This window comes from Bos mutus, chromosome 4 (genome assembly GCF_027580195.1).
Source record: "Bos mutus isolate GX-2022 chromosome 4, NWIPB_WYAK_1.1, whole genome shotgun sequence".
NCBI lineage: Eukaryota > Metazoa > Chordata > Mammalia > Artiodactyla > Bovidae > Bos > Bos mutus.
The window spans coordinates 20,064,414-20,079,254 of record NC_091620.1 but is presented as its reverse complement, the minus strand read 5'-3'; the positions used below and the strand labels follow the sequence as shown (position 1 = coordinate 20,079,254).

Genomic DNA, 14,841 nt, shown 5'->3' with positions numbered 1-14,841 from the left:
TCTTTCCACTGCTGCTGTGCTTTGTGTCTCTGGCTGAAGCCCAGGGGTCTCGGAGCGGGGGTGGGGGTGGGGGGCAGGGTGTGTGGCTCAGCTGCAGTGAGTGTGAACCAGCTGGGTGGGGAAGGTAGCTGGAACAAGTAGAGAACACGACGATAAGCAATGGCAGCACTAGATACACAGGGCAGGTAAAGAAATGTCACGGAAAGAAGAAATGCATCCATTTAACTGGAACGCAGGGAGCTGAGGGGCACCGGGACTCAGTCTGCTGTTGTCGTTTAGTCGCTAAGTCGCGTACTCAGTCTCGATGGGGACAAATGACAACTCAACGTGTCACCTGTCGGCCATGTAGGTTGGTACTACCATTGTTGATTCTGCTAACAAGTGTTTTTTGTTTGTTTGCTTTTTAAACAGTCTGATCGCTGTTGCAGCCGGGTCCCCATGTTTCCCACCTGGTTTCCACTGCCACCTTGTTAGCTGGCACCTGTCAGGGCGTCAGGAGCCACCCGAGAGGCGGGGGTTCTGGCAGTGTCGCATCCCTCTTGTTCTCCAGCTCCCTCCAATATTCTAAAACAAAATTCTGCCTCTTGAAACACTAGAAGGACAGGTCAGATTCTGCAAATAATACATCAAGTGGCAGCTGTTCCTTCCAAATAAATGGTAGAAGAGGGGCTTCCCTGGTGGTCCAGTGGTTAAGAATCCCCCTTGCAATGCAAAGCACACCAGTTTGACCCCTGGTCTGGGAAGATCCTTCATGCCACAGAGCAACTAAGCCTGTGGGCCACCCACAACTACCAAGCCTGTGCTGTAGAGCCGAGAGCCGCAACTACTGAAGCCCGTGTGCCCTAGAGCCCATGCTCTGCAACAAGAGAAGCCACTGCGATGAGAGGCCTGCACACCATGAGAGAGTAGCCTCCGTTTGCTGCAACTAGAGAAAACCTCCGTGTAACAACGAAGACCCACCTCACCCCCAAAATTAGTGAATCTTAAAAAAAATGGTGCAAGAGAAAAGAAGGGATTATTCTGAGTGTAGCTTGTTGAGATTTTATTCCCTGACCCATAAAGGCTAGAGGAGCTTCCATGGGGGTGGGCACTGCTAGGGCTGGTGGTTTCTTAGGAACATGCAAAGTACAGTCTACAGTTCTAGGGATGCTAAGGATGACTGTTCAGGCTCGCTTGCCACTTAATGTGGAGCCTTCTGAGCATCTGCTGGTTGGAGGAGAGGCAGTGTTTTTGAAGGAAGTTCTAGCAGGGAGCCCTGGCAGCTGGCTCGCATTACAGTGGGGGTGGAGGAAAGGAATGCTGGCCCCCCACAGCTGTGATCAATTTGCACAAAAGCGAGGGAGGGAGGAGATGCCCCAGTGGGAGGTTGGCTGGGCCACAAGGTTAAAAGATGGGCACAGGGGAGAAGGGTCAGATCCCAGAATGCTTTGCTACTTGGTGGTGGTTCCTGAGGGTTGAAGCATTAGTCCAGAGACACCAGGATACACTTGTGAGCACTCAGATTCTCCTGGAGAAGACGCTTCCATTCTGGCTGCTACAAAGCCCTGTGTCGTATGTGTTGTTGTTGTTTAATCGCTCAGTCGTGTCTGACTTTCAATTCCATGGACTACAGCAGGCCAGGGTTTCCTGTCCTTCACCATCTCCGGAGTTTGCTCAAGCTCACGTCCATTGAGTCAGTGATGCCATCCAACCATCTCATCCTCTGTCGTCCCCTTCTCCTCATGCCCTCAATCTTTCCCAGCATCAGGGTCCTAGCCCAATTTGCAGTTAGTTATTACTATGCTCAGCAGCCTCCCAATTCACCTAGCAACCAGAAAGAGTCAAGCGCAGAGCTTTCTCTAAGATGCTACCAGAAAAGTGAAGGATGAGTTTCCAGAGTTGGAGAGACCCCAGGAGTTTGCAGGGTGAGTCCATCAGCATCCTTTAGGATTCCAGGCAAAGCATGTCTCCCTTTGTGTGTGATTCCCAGGAACCAGAGCCAGCGGTGACTCTGATGTGGTCTGGTGCCTGCTGAGACCTAGTGGGAGGTGGCTGCCATGTTTCCATTACTGTACTTTCAGACCCTGCAGAAATGTGTCACTGAGTTAAAAAAGAACCCAGGCTGGACCTCAACAAAACTGGGTTTGCTACACTCTGTGTGATCTCAGGTAAAGCTCTTCTCCAGGCCTCAGCTTCCTCATCTGTAACATAAGGAAAGTGGGCGTTCCAGCTTTAAAGTGCCAACCACGAACTATGAGAGAGAGAGAGAAAGCCAGGAACTGTAAGTAGGAGCCAGGAGCTGAAAATGACTGACACTGAAAAAAACCCAGGCCTGGAGGGTAATTCTAGAGCTCACTGATGGAGACAGGGCAGAAAAGCAATGGTGACATCTCATTCCAAGGAATTAGGGGATATAACGTTGGAGAGTTTTTAAGTTGCCCCGGAAAGGACTACGCTTAGAGCCAGCACAGCCTGGAGGGACCTGGCCCCAGAAGAGAGCTGGAGTATGCTATATCCGAGATTCTGCTGGTGATGGGTTTGGAGTCAAAGACAATTTGTGGCTATGCTATTGTCTAAACCTTGCTTCAAAGTTATCTTGGTGTTCATAGGCAAAAAAAAAAAAAAAAGGTAGTTAATACTTCATGTATAATCAGTCTGATGGCATTTTCCCAGCACTCTGCCGAACTAAACATAGGTGTCTCCTTGTTGGCTTCTTGAGGACCTCTGAAGTAGTACTCTAGGTGTCGGACCACCAAGATGGCGGCTACCCACACTCCCAAGTAGTCCTTGGCAAGCTCACTTGCCTGGAGAGGGTGTGCCACAAACCCAACCTTCTTCTGAAACACCATGGTGCAACTGATTGAGACAGGATACGGGGCCCCATTTAAACCTACAGAAACAGATTAAAAATGAACTAAAAGGAGCACACAACAAGATGAAGATGCACAGCTACACAGGGACTTATCTGTGTAGTCAACTGACGTTGAGGCCAAGACTCAAGCTCTACTATTTGTCCAGATTTGACCACCGAATCCCACTTGTCATTCACTAGAAGTCTGTCGTTTAGCTTCTGGTGTGAACGCACTACGGACAGATAAGTAACTTTCTCGAATATTAAAAACCGTCGTCCTGCCTAAAACTTTTACACAAATTGTTTATGTGCAGCTCTGACTCTCTTATTCAGCCTAGTGTGTAGATTTGGCCAAAACCTTGGGAACTGAAATTAATAAATGAAAAAACAAAATGTTTATCATCAGAGAAATGAAGAAAGGGGTATAGGGAAATATTTATTTAGGTTGTTATGACAACAGAACAAGTGATCACAACAACATTCTTTCTTTCCCATCTGCTAAACTTTGGCTTGACAGAGCCTTAAGGAACACTCAACGTCCACCGTAAAGATGAAACGGAGCAAGAATGTTATTCTAAATTTGATAGATTTTTGGCTCCACTTAAAACCCTTTTCTAACTCATACAATATTTGCCACAACTCCCAGCTATTTCCTCTCGCAGTGGGCAGACGCACTTGCAACGATGAGGAAATGAATTGTGTGGCGGGGGAGGGTGCTGGTGGCAGTGACCACAGGCCTCCGGCAGGCCAATGTTCACCCTGGGATGTCATGGGGCCACTCACTGAGTCTGCAGTGGGCCCTGTTCTCATGCCCTGCTCCATGGCCTTGAGAAGATGGGGGGCTACAGAAGGGAACCTGGAGCAGCCTACTTCTACTTCCAGCTGAGCAGGGCTAGAAATCAGGGCATGTGCAGCCCATAGAGAGCAAGTGGTGCCCACTGATGAGGATGAAAGCATGGGCTGAACTTAGGCTGAAGGCTTTCTTCAGAGGCTTTTCCAGGTCAGACGACTTGCAGCCAGCCACTGGTTTGTCATGGCCTAGCTGAAGAGTCGGACATGACTGAGAGACTTCCCTTTCACTTTTCACTTTCATGCCTTGGAGAAGGAAATGGCAACCCACTCCAGTGTTCTTGCCTGGAGAATCCCAGGGACAGCGGAGCCTGGTGGGCTGCCGTCTATGGGGTCGCACAGAGTCGGACACAACCGAAGCGACTTAGCAGCAGCAGCAGCAGCTGAAGAATGCTTCAATTCCCTAGAGCTATTTTCCCATAAATCAGAAGTAGGTGGTGGCTGACTCCTCTCAGAGGAACCCCTTAGGTGGAACAGGCTGGAGAAGAGAAGATGGGTTCCGGCTTTCTCACTCAGTAACTTCACACGCACTGTGTTCTCTGGAGGCGTTTCTGTGCTCTGATCATTAGCTAGGTCCCTATTTCACAGGTGAGCCAGACTTCCTGTGTGGGCTCTCTGTTAGGGGAGGGGGCAAGTCTGAGGGTCAGAGAGACCCCCAAAGAGGAGGCTGCGCTGAGGCCCCCTCAGAAGAAAGCACTTAAAGCTGCAAGAGGAGGTACAGATGGTGCCCTGACTTCTGAGCACAGGCTAGAGCAGAGGCCTGGGAGTCCTGGGAGAGTGGATCTGTAACATGGGGTGTATTTATTTATCTTCAACCCAGATAAGGTTAAGCGGGGTGTTAGAAGGGCACTCACAGTTAGTTACCTCAGCACCTCACCATCCTGAAGCACATACGTTTAGAATCACTCTCAGGAAATGCTATCCAGATGGTTTCTACTGAACCAGACCCCTGGGCGAGGAGTGGGCCATGTGAGGGTGGGATCCCAGAGCATCTGAGCTGGAGGGATCCCATGGGAATCACACAGCTGGGCAGAGGAGGCAGTTGTCCCCTGGGACACAGGATGCCTGAGACGGATGAGTCCTGGGTCAGGAATGGGGGAAGGGTACTTCAGCAGGTCCGGGACCAAGATTGCTGGGTGGGCAGACACCAAGGGGTGTGGCAGACACCTGGGGCACCCCAGCCCATGGACTCAGAGGTCAGAGCTGGGAGAGACTCTGGAGGTTCCCTCAGCCACCTGCCTCAAGGGGGTCCTGGCTAGAAGGGTGGGTGGGGTGGGTGGGGTAGATGGGCCCAGGAGAGGAAAGCACAGATGTCTGAGCTTCCTCAGGAGACAATTCTGGCTGGACTGCCAAGCACGTTGTGATGGCACGTTTTTAAAAAGACTGTCCCTATGTATCTGTATAGACAGACAGCCTCACAGATACTCCTCTATTCCACCCAGACCATGGCGGCCTGCTCGCCTCCTCGTCTTCTCTGGAGCCAGCTACCCCTGTCTGATCCCAGCTCTCCCACTGACCCTTTCCTTGAGCAAAGTGACTTCACTTCTGTGTGGTTCTTAGTCTCCCGCTAACAGAACTGAACTGATGGAGCTCTCGGGAGGCTGAGAGAATGGAGGAGCTCAGCCCAGGGCAGCTCGCCGGTTCCCTACCTCAGGGCTCAGCTGTTGCTGTTCTCATCAGGTTTATGCACACTGTGCTTTCTGCCTCAGCGCTCTCAGGGCCTTTCTTTCTTTCCTCGCTTCTTCAGATCTGCACTTAACTAGTGTTGGCTGAAAAGCAAATTTATTGAGCAAGAGAGAGAACACTTGAAGCCATTTGTAATGGGACAATCACAGGCTACTTCTGGGGACAATGAGACACCAGAGCCCTAGCAATTCAGAGCTCTGAGTGGCTGGGCATGGAGAAGCCCTTGTTTCCTAAATGAGGAGACCCAGGGCCAGCAGCTGAGGACGTTCAGGCCTCCTCGCTGTCTGGGAAGGCCCCTCCCGTGGGATGAGAGCTGGACGTGCCAGCCTGAATGTTGTAAAGGGTCTGCAGTGTAATTTCGGTATTTCATACACGCATGCGAGCACATGCACACGCTGGCTCTGGACCCAAAGAGGGCACCCAAGTTATCCACATCCCTGCCCCGCTACCCAACAAAAATCCTACCTCCTCAGTGCCCCGTGGCTGGCAGCTGCTGCAAAAGAAAACAGCCAGCGGGCAGTAAGAGCCTTATGGCAAGAACAGCGTCCTGCAGCCACGGCTGGCATTTTACCCTCTTGTGGGTGTTTGCTGCTCCGAGAGACTAAATCTCTCAGGGCAGAGTGCCAGGCACCCTGGGAGGCGGGGTGATGACAGAAACCCCAAAGTCCCTCCAATCAGACCACCGCAGTGACTTGTCTCCTGCCAGGGCAGGAGGGGAGGGGGCTGGGAGGACTGAGCAGTACTCGGCAGTGGGAAGGCCCCATGCTCAGGGAGGGGTTCCTTTCATTGTCTCTCATGACAACAGCTCTGTGTGAGTCCCACCTGTCAACCCAGAAGTCTCTCCAGGGACAAGGTGGAGTGGTCAAGTCCTTCCCCAGAGGTCTCTGTCCTAAGCCCTTCCCGGTGTCTCGGCACCCAAAGCCTCTGACATATGCCCGCTGCTGCCCTGCAGGGATGCCTCTGTCTTTGATGCGGCTCCCTCCCTTTCTGTTCCCACTGTCTCCTTTCATTGTCCCTTTGTGAGAAAAATAAATGATATTATCCCTTCTCCTCCCCCCCGAAGAAAGCCTGGGTTAGAGCGGAGGGCCACGGGCCCTGGTCCCCTGCTCCTCTTGAGTCACGTTCGTCTTCTTAGATATTTGGGCAGGCTGGACCCTTCCTGAGCCTGACATCTTTAAACCAGAAGCAAGCGGCCCTTGGGACTATTTGCCCCATCTCCACTCCCTGGAGGGCCTTCCACTCCTGACCTGGGTCTTTCAGAGACCCATCACTTTCCCCTCCTCCCAAGGAAAGCCTGAGAATCCGACAACTAAAAAAAAATGGTGGAGAGTGGGGGATGGTGGGGCTTCCAGAGAATACAGAGTCACTAGAGCACTGGTGAAATCTGATCCTGGTCATGCAAGGGTTATTCCTCATCCTCAGCTTGCAGGCCCCCACCTTGAGAACTCTCTGGTCCGAATCCCCCAGTGCCCAGGGATCTTGGAGAGCTGCCCACAGCACCAGCTGCAGGCTAGAGGCAGGGCCTGCTGACAAGAGTGCACAGAGAGTACAATAACTGTGACATTAAACGTGAATAGCTAACTCTCAGGCGGGCTGGGAGCAGCCTGGGAGGAGCCCGGTGGCTGCGGTCCAACGACCGAGCGTGAGCAAGGTGACCAGATGGGCTGCGGTGGAGACAGGGCTGGATTCCATCTCCCACCACGCCTGCGGATGGACCCCACGTTCACACGCTTTGTCCTTTGCACTCTTCTTTCCCTTTTCTTCTTCTTCCCTTTTGTTTTCTAGAGTCGAGAGTCATTATTTCCTCTCCAAACCGATTTTTACATGTTTTTGGCACGGCTTCTTTCCAGATGGACTCTCAGCTGGCCTCTCCTGCTTGGCCGGCTTATCTCGAGCCAGGACCCACAACTCAGCCCTCCCTGGAGCAGCAGCCACCACTTTCGCTTCTGCGCCCTCAGTTCCAAAGAGAGGAAAGCTCTGATTCAGTATTTTGAAATGATGAAAATGCCAAGAATTCTTTTTTTTTTCTTTTTTAAAGTTCAGAATTAACCCCAACCCCTATCTGCATCTTCTTCAGGATCTTCTTTGATCTGTGACCTGGGCTTTGCCAATCACCGAACGTGACCCTAGGATGTGGGTGCACCCTGCTGGGCAGCGGGTCTGTGTGTGTGGATTCTGTTAGCCCTAGATGAAGGCACGCCTCTGGCTCTGTCTGTGCCTCACGCCTGGTCCTGCAGCCCTCCTGGGAACAGGGCCCTGCCTGCCTCTGCCGGTTCCTGGCTCTCCTCTCAGTTCCACTACCCTGAGCTGCTCTGCAGTTCCTGAAGGAACTCTTGGCCTCCCCTCTCCCTGCTGTTGTACCAACAGCTCCTTTTGCCTGGAACATGCTTTCTACTTGCTCTTGGGCTTAAGATGCAGGGAACTCGTCTTGTCTATGAATGAGAATGCTCTGCCTCTAGTCGGCCTTTACAGCAGGGTACTGGGCAGTCTCTTTACTTCTCCATCCCCACCCCCGACTGAGGCCTCTTGAAGCACAGCTCTGTCTTTTCCCCGTTTCCCCAGCACATGGTAGGGTGCCCAGAGCCTAGCAGAATGAGTGAGCAGCAGGCCAAGTACCAGATGAGCCGAGTGCAGAAGTGCAGGCTCAGCTCACTTTACACAACTCGGGGGCCTCATAAGCCTCCAGCCTCAGCTGCCTGCTGACTCTCACTCCTTCTGCAGAGGAGCTGCCTCTGAACTCCAGGCGATCCCCCACTACAGGTTCCATCCCGTGCGAGACTGACCGTCACGCAAACACTTTAGAGACAGTTCGAGACTGACCGTCGTGCAAACACTTCAGCGGAAGTTGCCAAGGTTTGATACCTGAGCTTGTCTGCGATGAAGATGATCCTCCTTTCCAGGAGCAGGGAGGCAAAAACGCAGAGCAGGTGTCGGACGCTGAGAGAGGAAAAGAGAGACTCAAAGTCCACGTGTTCGAGCCGGGAGTCCAGCGGACGGCACAGTTCAATCACCTGCCAGGGAACACGAGCGGCATGAGGGGGCCGCCTGGTCAGCCAGGCCTCTCACGCACCGGGCAGGCCTGGGGCCCTGTGGTCCTCAGCAGGGAGGCCCACTGCCAGGGGAGGAGGGAGAGAAAAACAGGAAAACCAAAGGGACTGGGGAAAGAAAGACGGCAGGAGATTGGGAAAGGAGGTACGTTTGGTAGGGACTCAGTCTCACCGTGCGTGTGAGGGTAGTTTGCGTGGAGGTGGGGAGACAGGACACAGAACCAGAGCCCCTCGGGCCATGATGGCTGGAGCCCGCCCCCTCCCACCCCATCGATGACACATGTGAGCCCCCACAGGGAGTTTTGAGGGCTGGTCCCTTGGAGTCCCACAGCAGAATGTCTGATCTCACAAGGGACTTCCAGGCTCACAAAGAAGGACCAGCAGATCCAAGCACTTCTTTCAAGGCTCCTCTCCTCTACAAGGCGATTCTTAATGAACTCAACCCCATTCCAACCCCTCCCCAGGGATGGCTCTTTCAGCTTGTATGCATAGTGTGCACGTATCTCCTCACTCTGTACTTGTTGACATGTTCTTGAGTTCATCTCAAGTCACTACTCATGTGCATGCTCTTGACGGTGAGCAGAACCTGGCTTCTGCTCTCAGCATGGCACTGGCCTGGTGCTGCACGGACAGCGGGGCTCACTAAAGTTAACATCCCCATGGCCACGTCACCTGCATCTGTATGGGGTGGTTTAGGATTCTCCAGCAGCAGGCACCCCACTCCAGTACTCTTGCCTGGAAAATCCCATGGAGGGAGGAGCCTGGTGGGCTGCAGTTCATGGGGTCGCTAAGAGTTAGACACGACTGAGCGTCTTCACTTTCACTTTTCACTTTCATGCATTGGAGAAGGAAATGGCAACCCACTCCAGTGTTCTTGCCTGGAGAATCCCAGGGACGGGGAGCCTGGTGGGCTGCCGTCTATGGAGTCGCACAGAGTTGGACACGACTGAAGCGACTTAGCAGCAGTAGCAGCAGCAGCAGGGAGACTGCTGCTCTCTGTGCTGGGAAGTTGAGCGGTTCCAGAATATTCCAGACACATCCTCGTCCTGCCCGTCCCCAGAGGTGACCCGCTTTTCCGAGGGCCTTTAGAACTGGAGACTCAAGGCTGAATGGGTCACATACAAGGACGGGAAGATGAAAACAAGCTCTGGTATCAAATCCCACCCAGCCAAGGAAAGGGACATGCTTCAAAGACTGGGATGAATAAAAAGTAGCACTTGAGCTTGTCAGAGACATTACTTTGCCAACAAAGGTCCATCTAGTCAAGGCTATGGTTTTTCCAGTAGTCGTGTATGGATGTGAGAGTTGGACTGTGAAGAAAGCTGAGCACCGAAGAATTGATGCTTTTGAACTGTGGTGTTGGAGAAGACTCTTGAGAGTCCCTTGGACTGCAAGGAGATCCAAGCAGTCCATTCTAAAGGAGATCAGCCCTGGGTGTTCTTTGGAAGGAATCATGCTAAAGCTGAAACTCCAGTACTTTGGCCACCTCATGCGAAGAGTTGACTCATTGGAAAAGACTCTGATGCTGGGAGGGATTGGGGGCAGGAGGAGAAGGGGACGACAGAGGATGAGATGACTGGATGGCATCACCGACTTGATGGACATGAGTTTGAGTGAACTCCTGGAGCTGGTGATGGACAAGGAGGCCTGGCGTGCTGCAACTCATGGGGTTGCAAAGAGTCAGACACGATTGAGCGACTGAACTGAACTGAACTGAACTGAGGTTGTCTTCCCCGAAAAGAATCTGCTTTGCATATTAAGTGGAAGTGGTGATATAGATCAAAACCCTAAAAAGGTTCAAATACGATTTATGAAGGTGGTTGGCTATTAAGAGAAGCTAAAGATGTTCACTGCCCTGGCACAGTTTTCTCATCCAGCAACCAACGGATGGATTGGACTTAGGGTGGAATTTATGACTCTCTCACAGATGGATGATCTGGGCCAGCTTGAGGAGCAAGAGGCCACCACTGAATGTGACAGCCCACTGAAAGCCAGCCTGTGGGATCACCAGGACCTGATCACTGTCAGGGCTACGCCCCCTGGGACAGGAGAGGAGTCTGATGGCATACCTCAGTTCCTGACCCGGGCAAGAAGTTCTTGACCACGATGGTTTTGCCCAGGGCTGGGAAGGGGGCTTCCATAACGCTCCTCATGAGAGGCTGGACCAGGGCAGGAGAGATGCCTCGTCGTTTTTCCACCTCATCCAAAATCTGCAAGGGACAGAAAAGTCGGGCTGCGAGGTGGAGCTCTCTTCCAGATGAAGGGGGCCTGCCACCGAGGCTGCGGAACCGTGGGGAAGCCGGGGGGTCCTCATCAGGCCAAACCTCCAGTCTCTTTCACCTTGTGCGTTAAGACCCGGATCCACCCTCTCTGCAGCCACTCTTTTCCATGTGGCCCTACAATTTCTCCCACTTACAGGGTGAAGTATAGTTCCTGCCCCCTTGACTTTGAAAACTGTCCTTCTGTCCATTTGCATTCCCCTGTGACATTGATCATGATATACGTTCTCAATGGGAAGAATAGCGCCCCCCAAGGGGGTAAAAATTGGTTGGGGGTTGGTGAAAACACTCAGGTATTGTGAGGGTTTGTGCCCTTCTAAGGGGCCAAAGTACATAAACAGATACGTGATATATCTGTAGAACTGAATTTTCTCTGGGGGGAAGCCATTAGGACAACACAAACCAAAACCAATGAGATGCCACTTGACAGCCATTGGACTGTAATAAAAAAAACAGGTAACAGGTGTTGGTGAGGAAGTGGTGAAATTGGAACCCTCATACACTGCAGGTGGAAATGTAAACCAGTGAAGTTTTTCTTTTGAAAATAGTCTGTTTAAGAAATTAAACATATTATGACCCAGCAAATCCACTCCTAGGTATTTAACCAACGGAAATGAAAACATGTTCACACGAAAACTTGAACACGAATGTTCAAAGCAGCATTATTCATAGGAGCCAAAAAAGGAAATAATCCAAACATCCATTAACTTATGAATAATAAGCAAAACATGTTACCTATAAAATGGAATATTATTCAATACGATGGAATAAAATACTGATACATGCTACAACATGGATGATTTGAAAATTGTGCTAAGTGAAATAAGCCAGACACAAAAGGGACAAACACTATACGATTCCACTTACATGAGATCCTCGAGTCAAACTCATAAAAGAGACAGAAAGTAGAGTAGAGGGGTGGTTGCCAGGGGCTGGGGGAGGAGAGGACAGAGGGTTAGTGTTTAATGGGCACCGAATTTTAGTCTGGGGAGATGAAAGAGTTCTGCAGATGGATGATGGAGACGGTGGCACAACAAAGTGAATAAACATAATGCCCATCAACTGTACACCTAGAAATGACTGAAATGGTAAGTGTAATGTTATGTACGTTTTAGCACAGTAAAAAGAAAATAATATGACAAAAAGTTAAAAATTTCATGGGGAGGAGCGGCAATTGAGGAAAAACAATATCTAAAAAGGCTGCTCACTAGAACAGTAATGAGAACAAGTTGAGGACCACTGGGCAGGCAGGATGAGGCGGAAGTGACCACGTGCCTGTGCTAAGCCCAGGGCTTGGGAGGCAAGTAGAAACTTGCCTTACGGGTTTCTGCTCGCCTCCCTGTGCATGCATGGGACAGCTTCCTGTCTCAGGGGGGTGACAAACCCACATCCAGACTTGCAGCCTGAAGCATCAGCCAACCCCCAGCCTACTGGAAGCACAAGGGTGAGTGAGCCACGGAGTCCAGCAGAGCAGAACCCCAGAGCCCTGCCCCTCTGTGGGAGTCAATGGTGGCTGCTTTAAGCCACTGTGGTTTGTTAACACAGCATCATTGCAACGATACTTATGCTTTCTTCAGAGATTCTGAAAGCTGTTCTTATCCATTATCCTTTTGTCTTTACTGAAGGACAATTTGCCATAATGGTCCTTGCCCCTCACCTAGAAATAACCTGAGGTCTTGGAATCAGTTAGCCAAAGCTCTGTCTATGGTTCTATGCTGAATATTTGCTGTGAGGTCTTCAGCAAGTCTTCATATTATATTCTTAAAAAAATCACAGTCACAAAACTGACATGAAAATGCAGGATTGTGCATCACACGAGTATGTTAGGATGTTCGCTCGCTCTGCATCTCCTGCCCATGATGTAGCAATGCAGCTTATGTGAACTTCAGAGCTGCTGCTGGAGGCTGGCCTACCTCACAGGAGCCGTTTACTCCTAGATTCATAAGCGTTCTCACAACAATAGGGTCTCTGACCTACAGCCTCCTCTCCATGTTAAAACACACCCATGATGAAGACTGGCATAAGCAGCAATGCAAATCTGAGCCAGAGTTTGTGAGTGACTGACTGTAATGTACAATGACTATCTCCTCACGTGGAGTGAAGGCCATGACTCAGGTGACGCTGGTACCATTAATCACTTCCGACTGTGTAAAGTACAAGCTCTACCACAGCCAGAGGTCACACTGCATCAGTCTGATTCAGGCCTCCTCTGAGCTCAAAACAGGGTGGGCAGGAGCAGGAATTTTGGTTCAGAATGCTGAGGGAGTGGGGCTTTCATCCACAGACAGTAGATGCAGGACTTCAATTCTCCAAAAGAAAACCTGGACTGAAATACATGTTTAAGGACTTAAAATACATGTATAGATTAAATATTTATGTCTCATTGACAGAAGAAACAAATGTTGAGTTACACCTAATTTTTGAGATTGGCATCAGACAGCATAGTAATTTATGCCAATCCAGAATACTGGGGTGGCTGAGCCAATTCACCACGGCAATTCCTATGTCCTGATATATTGCTTCATTTTCCAAAAAGAAGGACCAAGTTATACTAAGATTTTGATAGAGGGCTTCCCTGATAGGTCAGTTGGTAAAGAATATGCCTGTAATGCAGAACACCCCAGTTCGATTCCTGGGTCCTCTGGAGAAGTGGACAGGCTACCCACTTTAGTATTCTTGGGCTTTCCTTATAGGTCAGCTGGTAAAGAATCTGCCTGTAATGTGGGAGACCTGGGTTCGATCCCTGGATTGGGAAGATCCCCTGGAGAAGGGAAAGGCTGCCCACTCCAGTATTCTGGCTTGGAGAATTCCATGGACTGTATACAGTCCATGGGGTCGCAAAAAGTCGGACATGACTGAGCGACTTTTACTTTCACTCTGACACTTAGAGTAGTCTCACAATAACAAATCTCACACACACACAACAGACACACGTAACAGACATACACCACACATAATGTGACAAAAGATAACGCTTATGAGAGGGGAAGTAAAGCACATGGAACATTCTGGGGGGAGCCTTTGCCCCTCCATCCTCAACTGCAATTAATTTGTCCTTTTCCCCTCCCTCACTTTCTGGGCCACGACCTTCATCCATTCATTTCCTGTCCCAGTGATTATCTCAGCGAGGCTCAAGGAAGGGAGGAGGAGGAAGTGGCAAGGAAAACAGGTTGGGGAATAAGAAGATAAAAAGTCCTGGGAGTTGGGGTGTCTCCTGAGTCCTCCTGGGCCCTGCAACTCCCACACGCTCCCTCCCTGCTCTGGGGCCAAAGTCCTCACCTTTGAAAAGAGGCTGAAGCATCCCAGGCGGCTCACGATGCAGTAAACTTCAGGGAGACGCTTTCCTTTGCCACCAGGCTTTTGGGAGTGAAACACAAGGAGATTACAAGTGTGACCAATCTCAGGGGAGGAAAGACCCCAGATCTTTTTAACATGGTGCCGACTGTTTCCACAAACCAGAGTTTTTGAAAATCAATAAGGTAAGCAGTTACCAATACCCCGTCTTACAGGTGGAACCACTTCTGGTTACGTAGATGTGTGTTAAAATTGTCCCAAAGGGACCAAGTCAAGAGTTTTGTGCACACAGTAGGAGCTCAATGTGGCCTACAGAACCATAAAATGAGGAATCTTGTTTACTCATATCACTTAACTTGTTTACTCATATTACTCATATCACTGTGGTTTTTCTCAAGGAATTTATTTATTCCTTATAATTATTATAACTCCAAATGAGAAATCTTTTCTAAAAATCCTTTTTGGAAACTATTAATTTTCAAAACCAAAAAGGAAAACAATCTCAATACTTAAACTCCAAAGTAATTATAGTAACAGAATTTATTATCCCACTTAACTTTTTCGATTACTATCCATACTTTTTTTATTCACTAATTTAACAAATATTTACTGAGCAGCCACTATGTGCCACACATTATTCTTGACTATATTAGCCTATGTATAACAAGACTAAAATACACTCTCAGTGGAAAATGATTTGCCACTACTGAAGGTACTCCTAAAAATGGGCCTCAAAAAGACAAGCTCTAAAATGTTTTGGCATGATCATATCACTGAAGTAAGTGTGTGACTTTTAAAGGTTAATGTTCTGAAGGAGACACTTAAATTATTTGTGTCATGAACCGTAAAGCCATCC

The 14,841-nt window shown here is 49.9% G+C and overlaps 1 protein-coding gene across 5 annotated transcripts in view; it reads right to left on the bottom strand.

Annotated features, from left to right (window-relative positions):
- Positions 1-14,841, bottom strand: part of DENND2A (DENN domain containing 2A) — a 102,309-nt gene that overhangs the window by 14,469 nt on the left and 72,999 nt on the right. For all 5 annotated transcript variants that reach the window (XM_070369180.1, XM_070369177.1, XM_070369176.1 and 2 more), the window contains 3 exons: positions 13,971-14,048; positions 10,482-10,622; positions 8,228-8,376 (listed from right to left, as the gene is read on the bottom strand). In XM_070369180.1, coding sequence (XP_070225281.1) covers positions 8,228-8,376; positions 10,482-10,622; positions 13,971-14,048 — 368 coding nt within the window. The remainder of the gene's footprint in view (positions 1-8,227; positions 8,377-10,481; positions 10,623-13,970; positions 14,049-14,841) is intronic.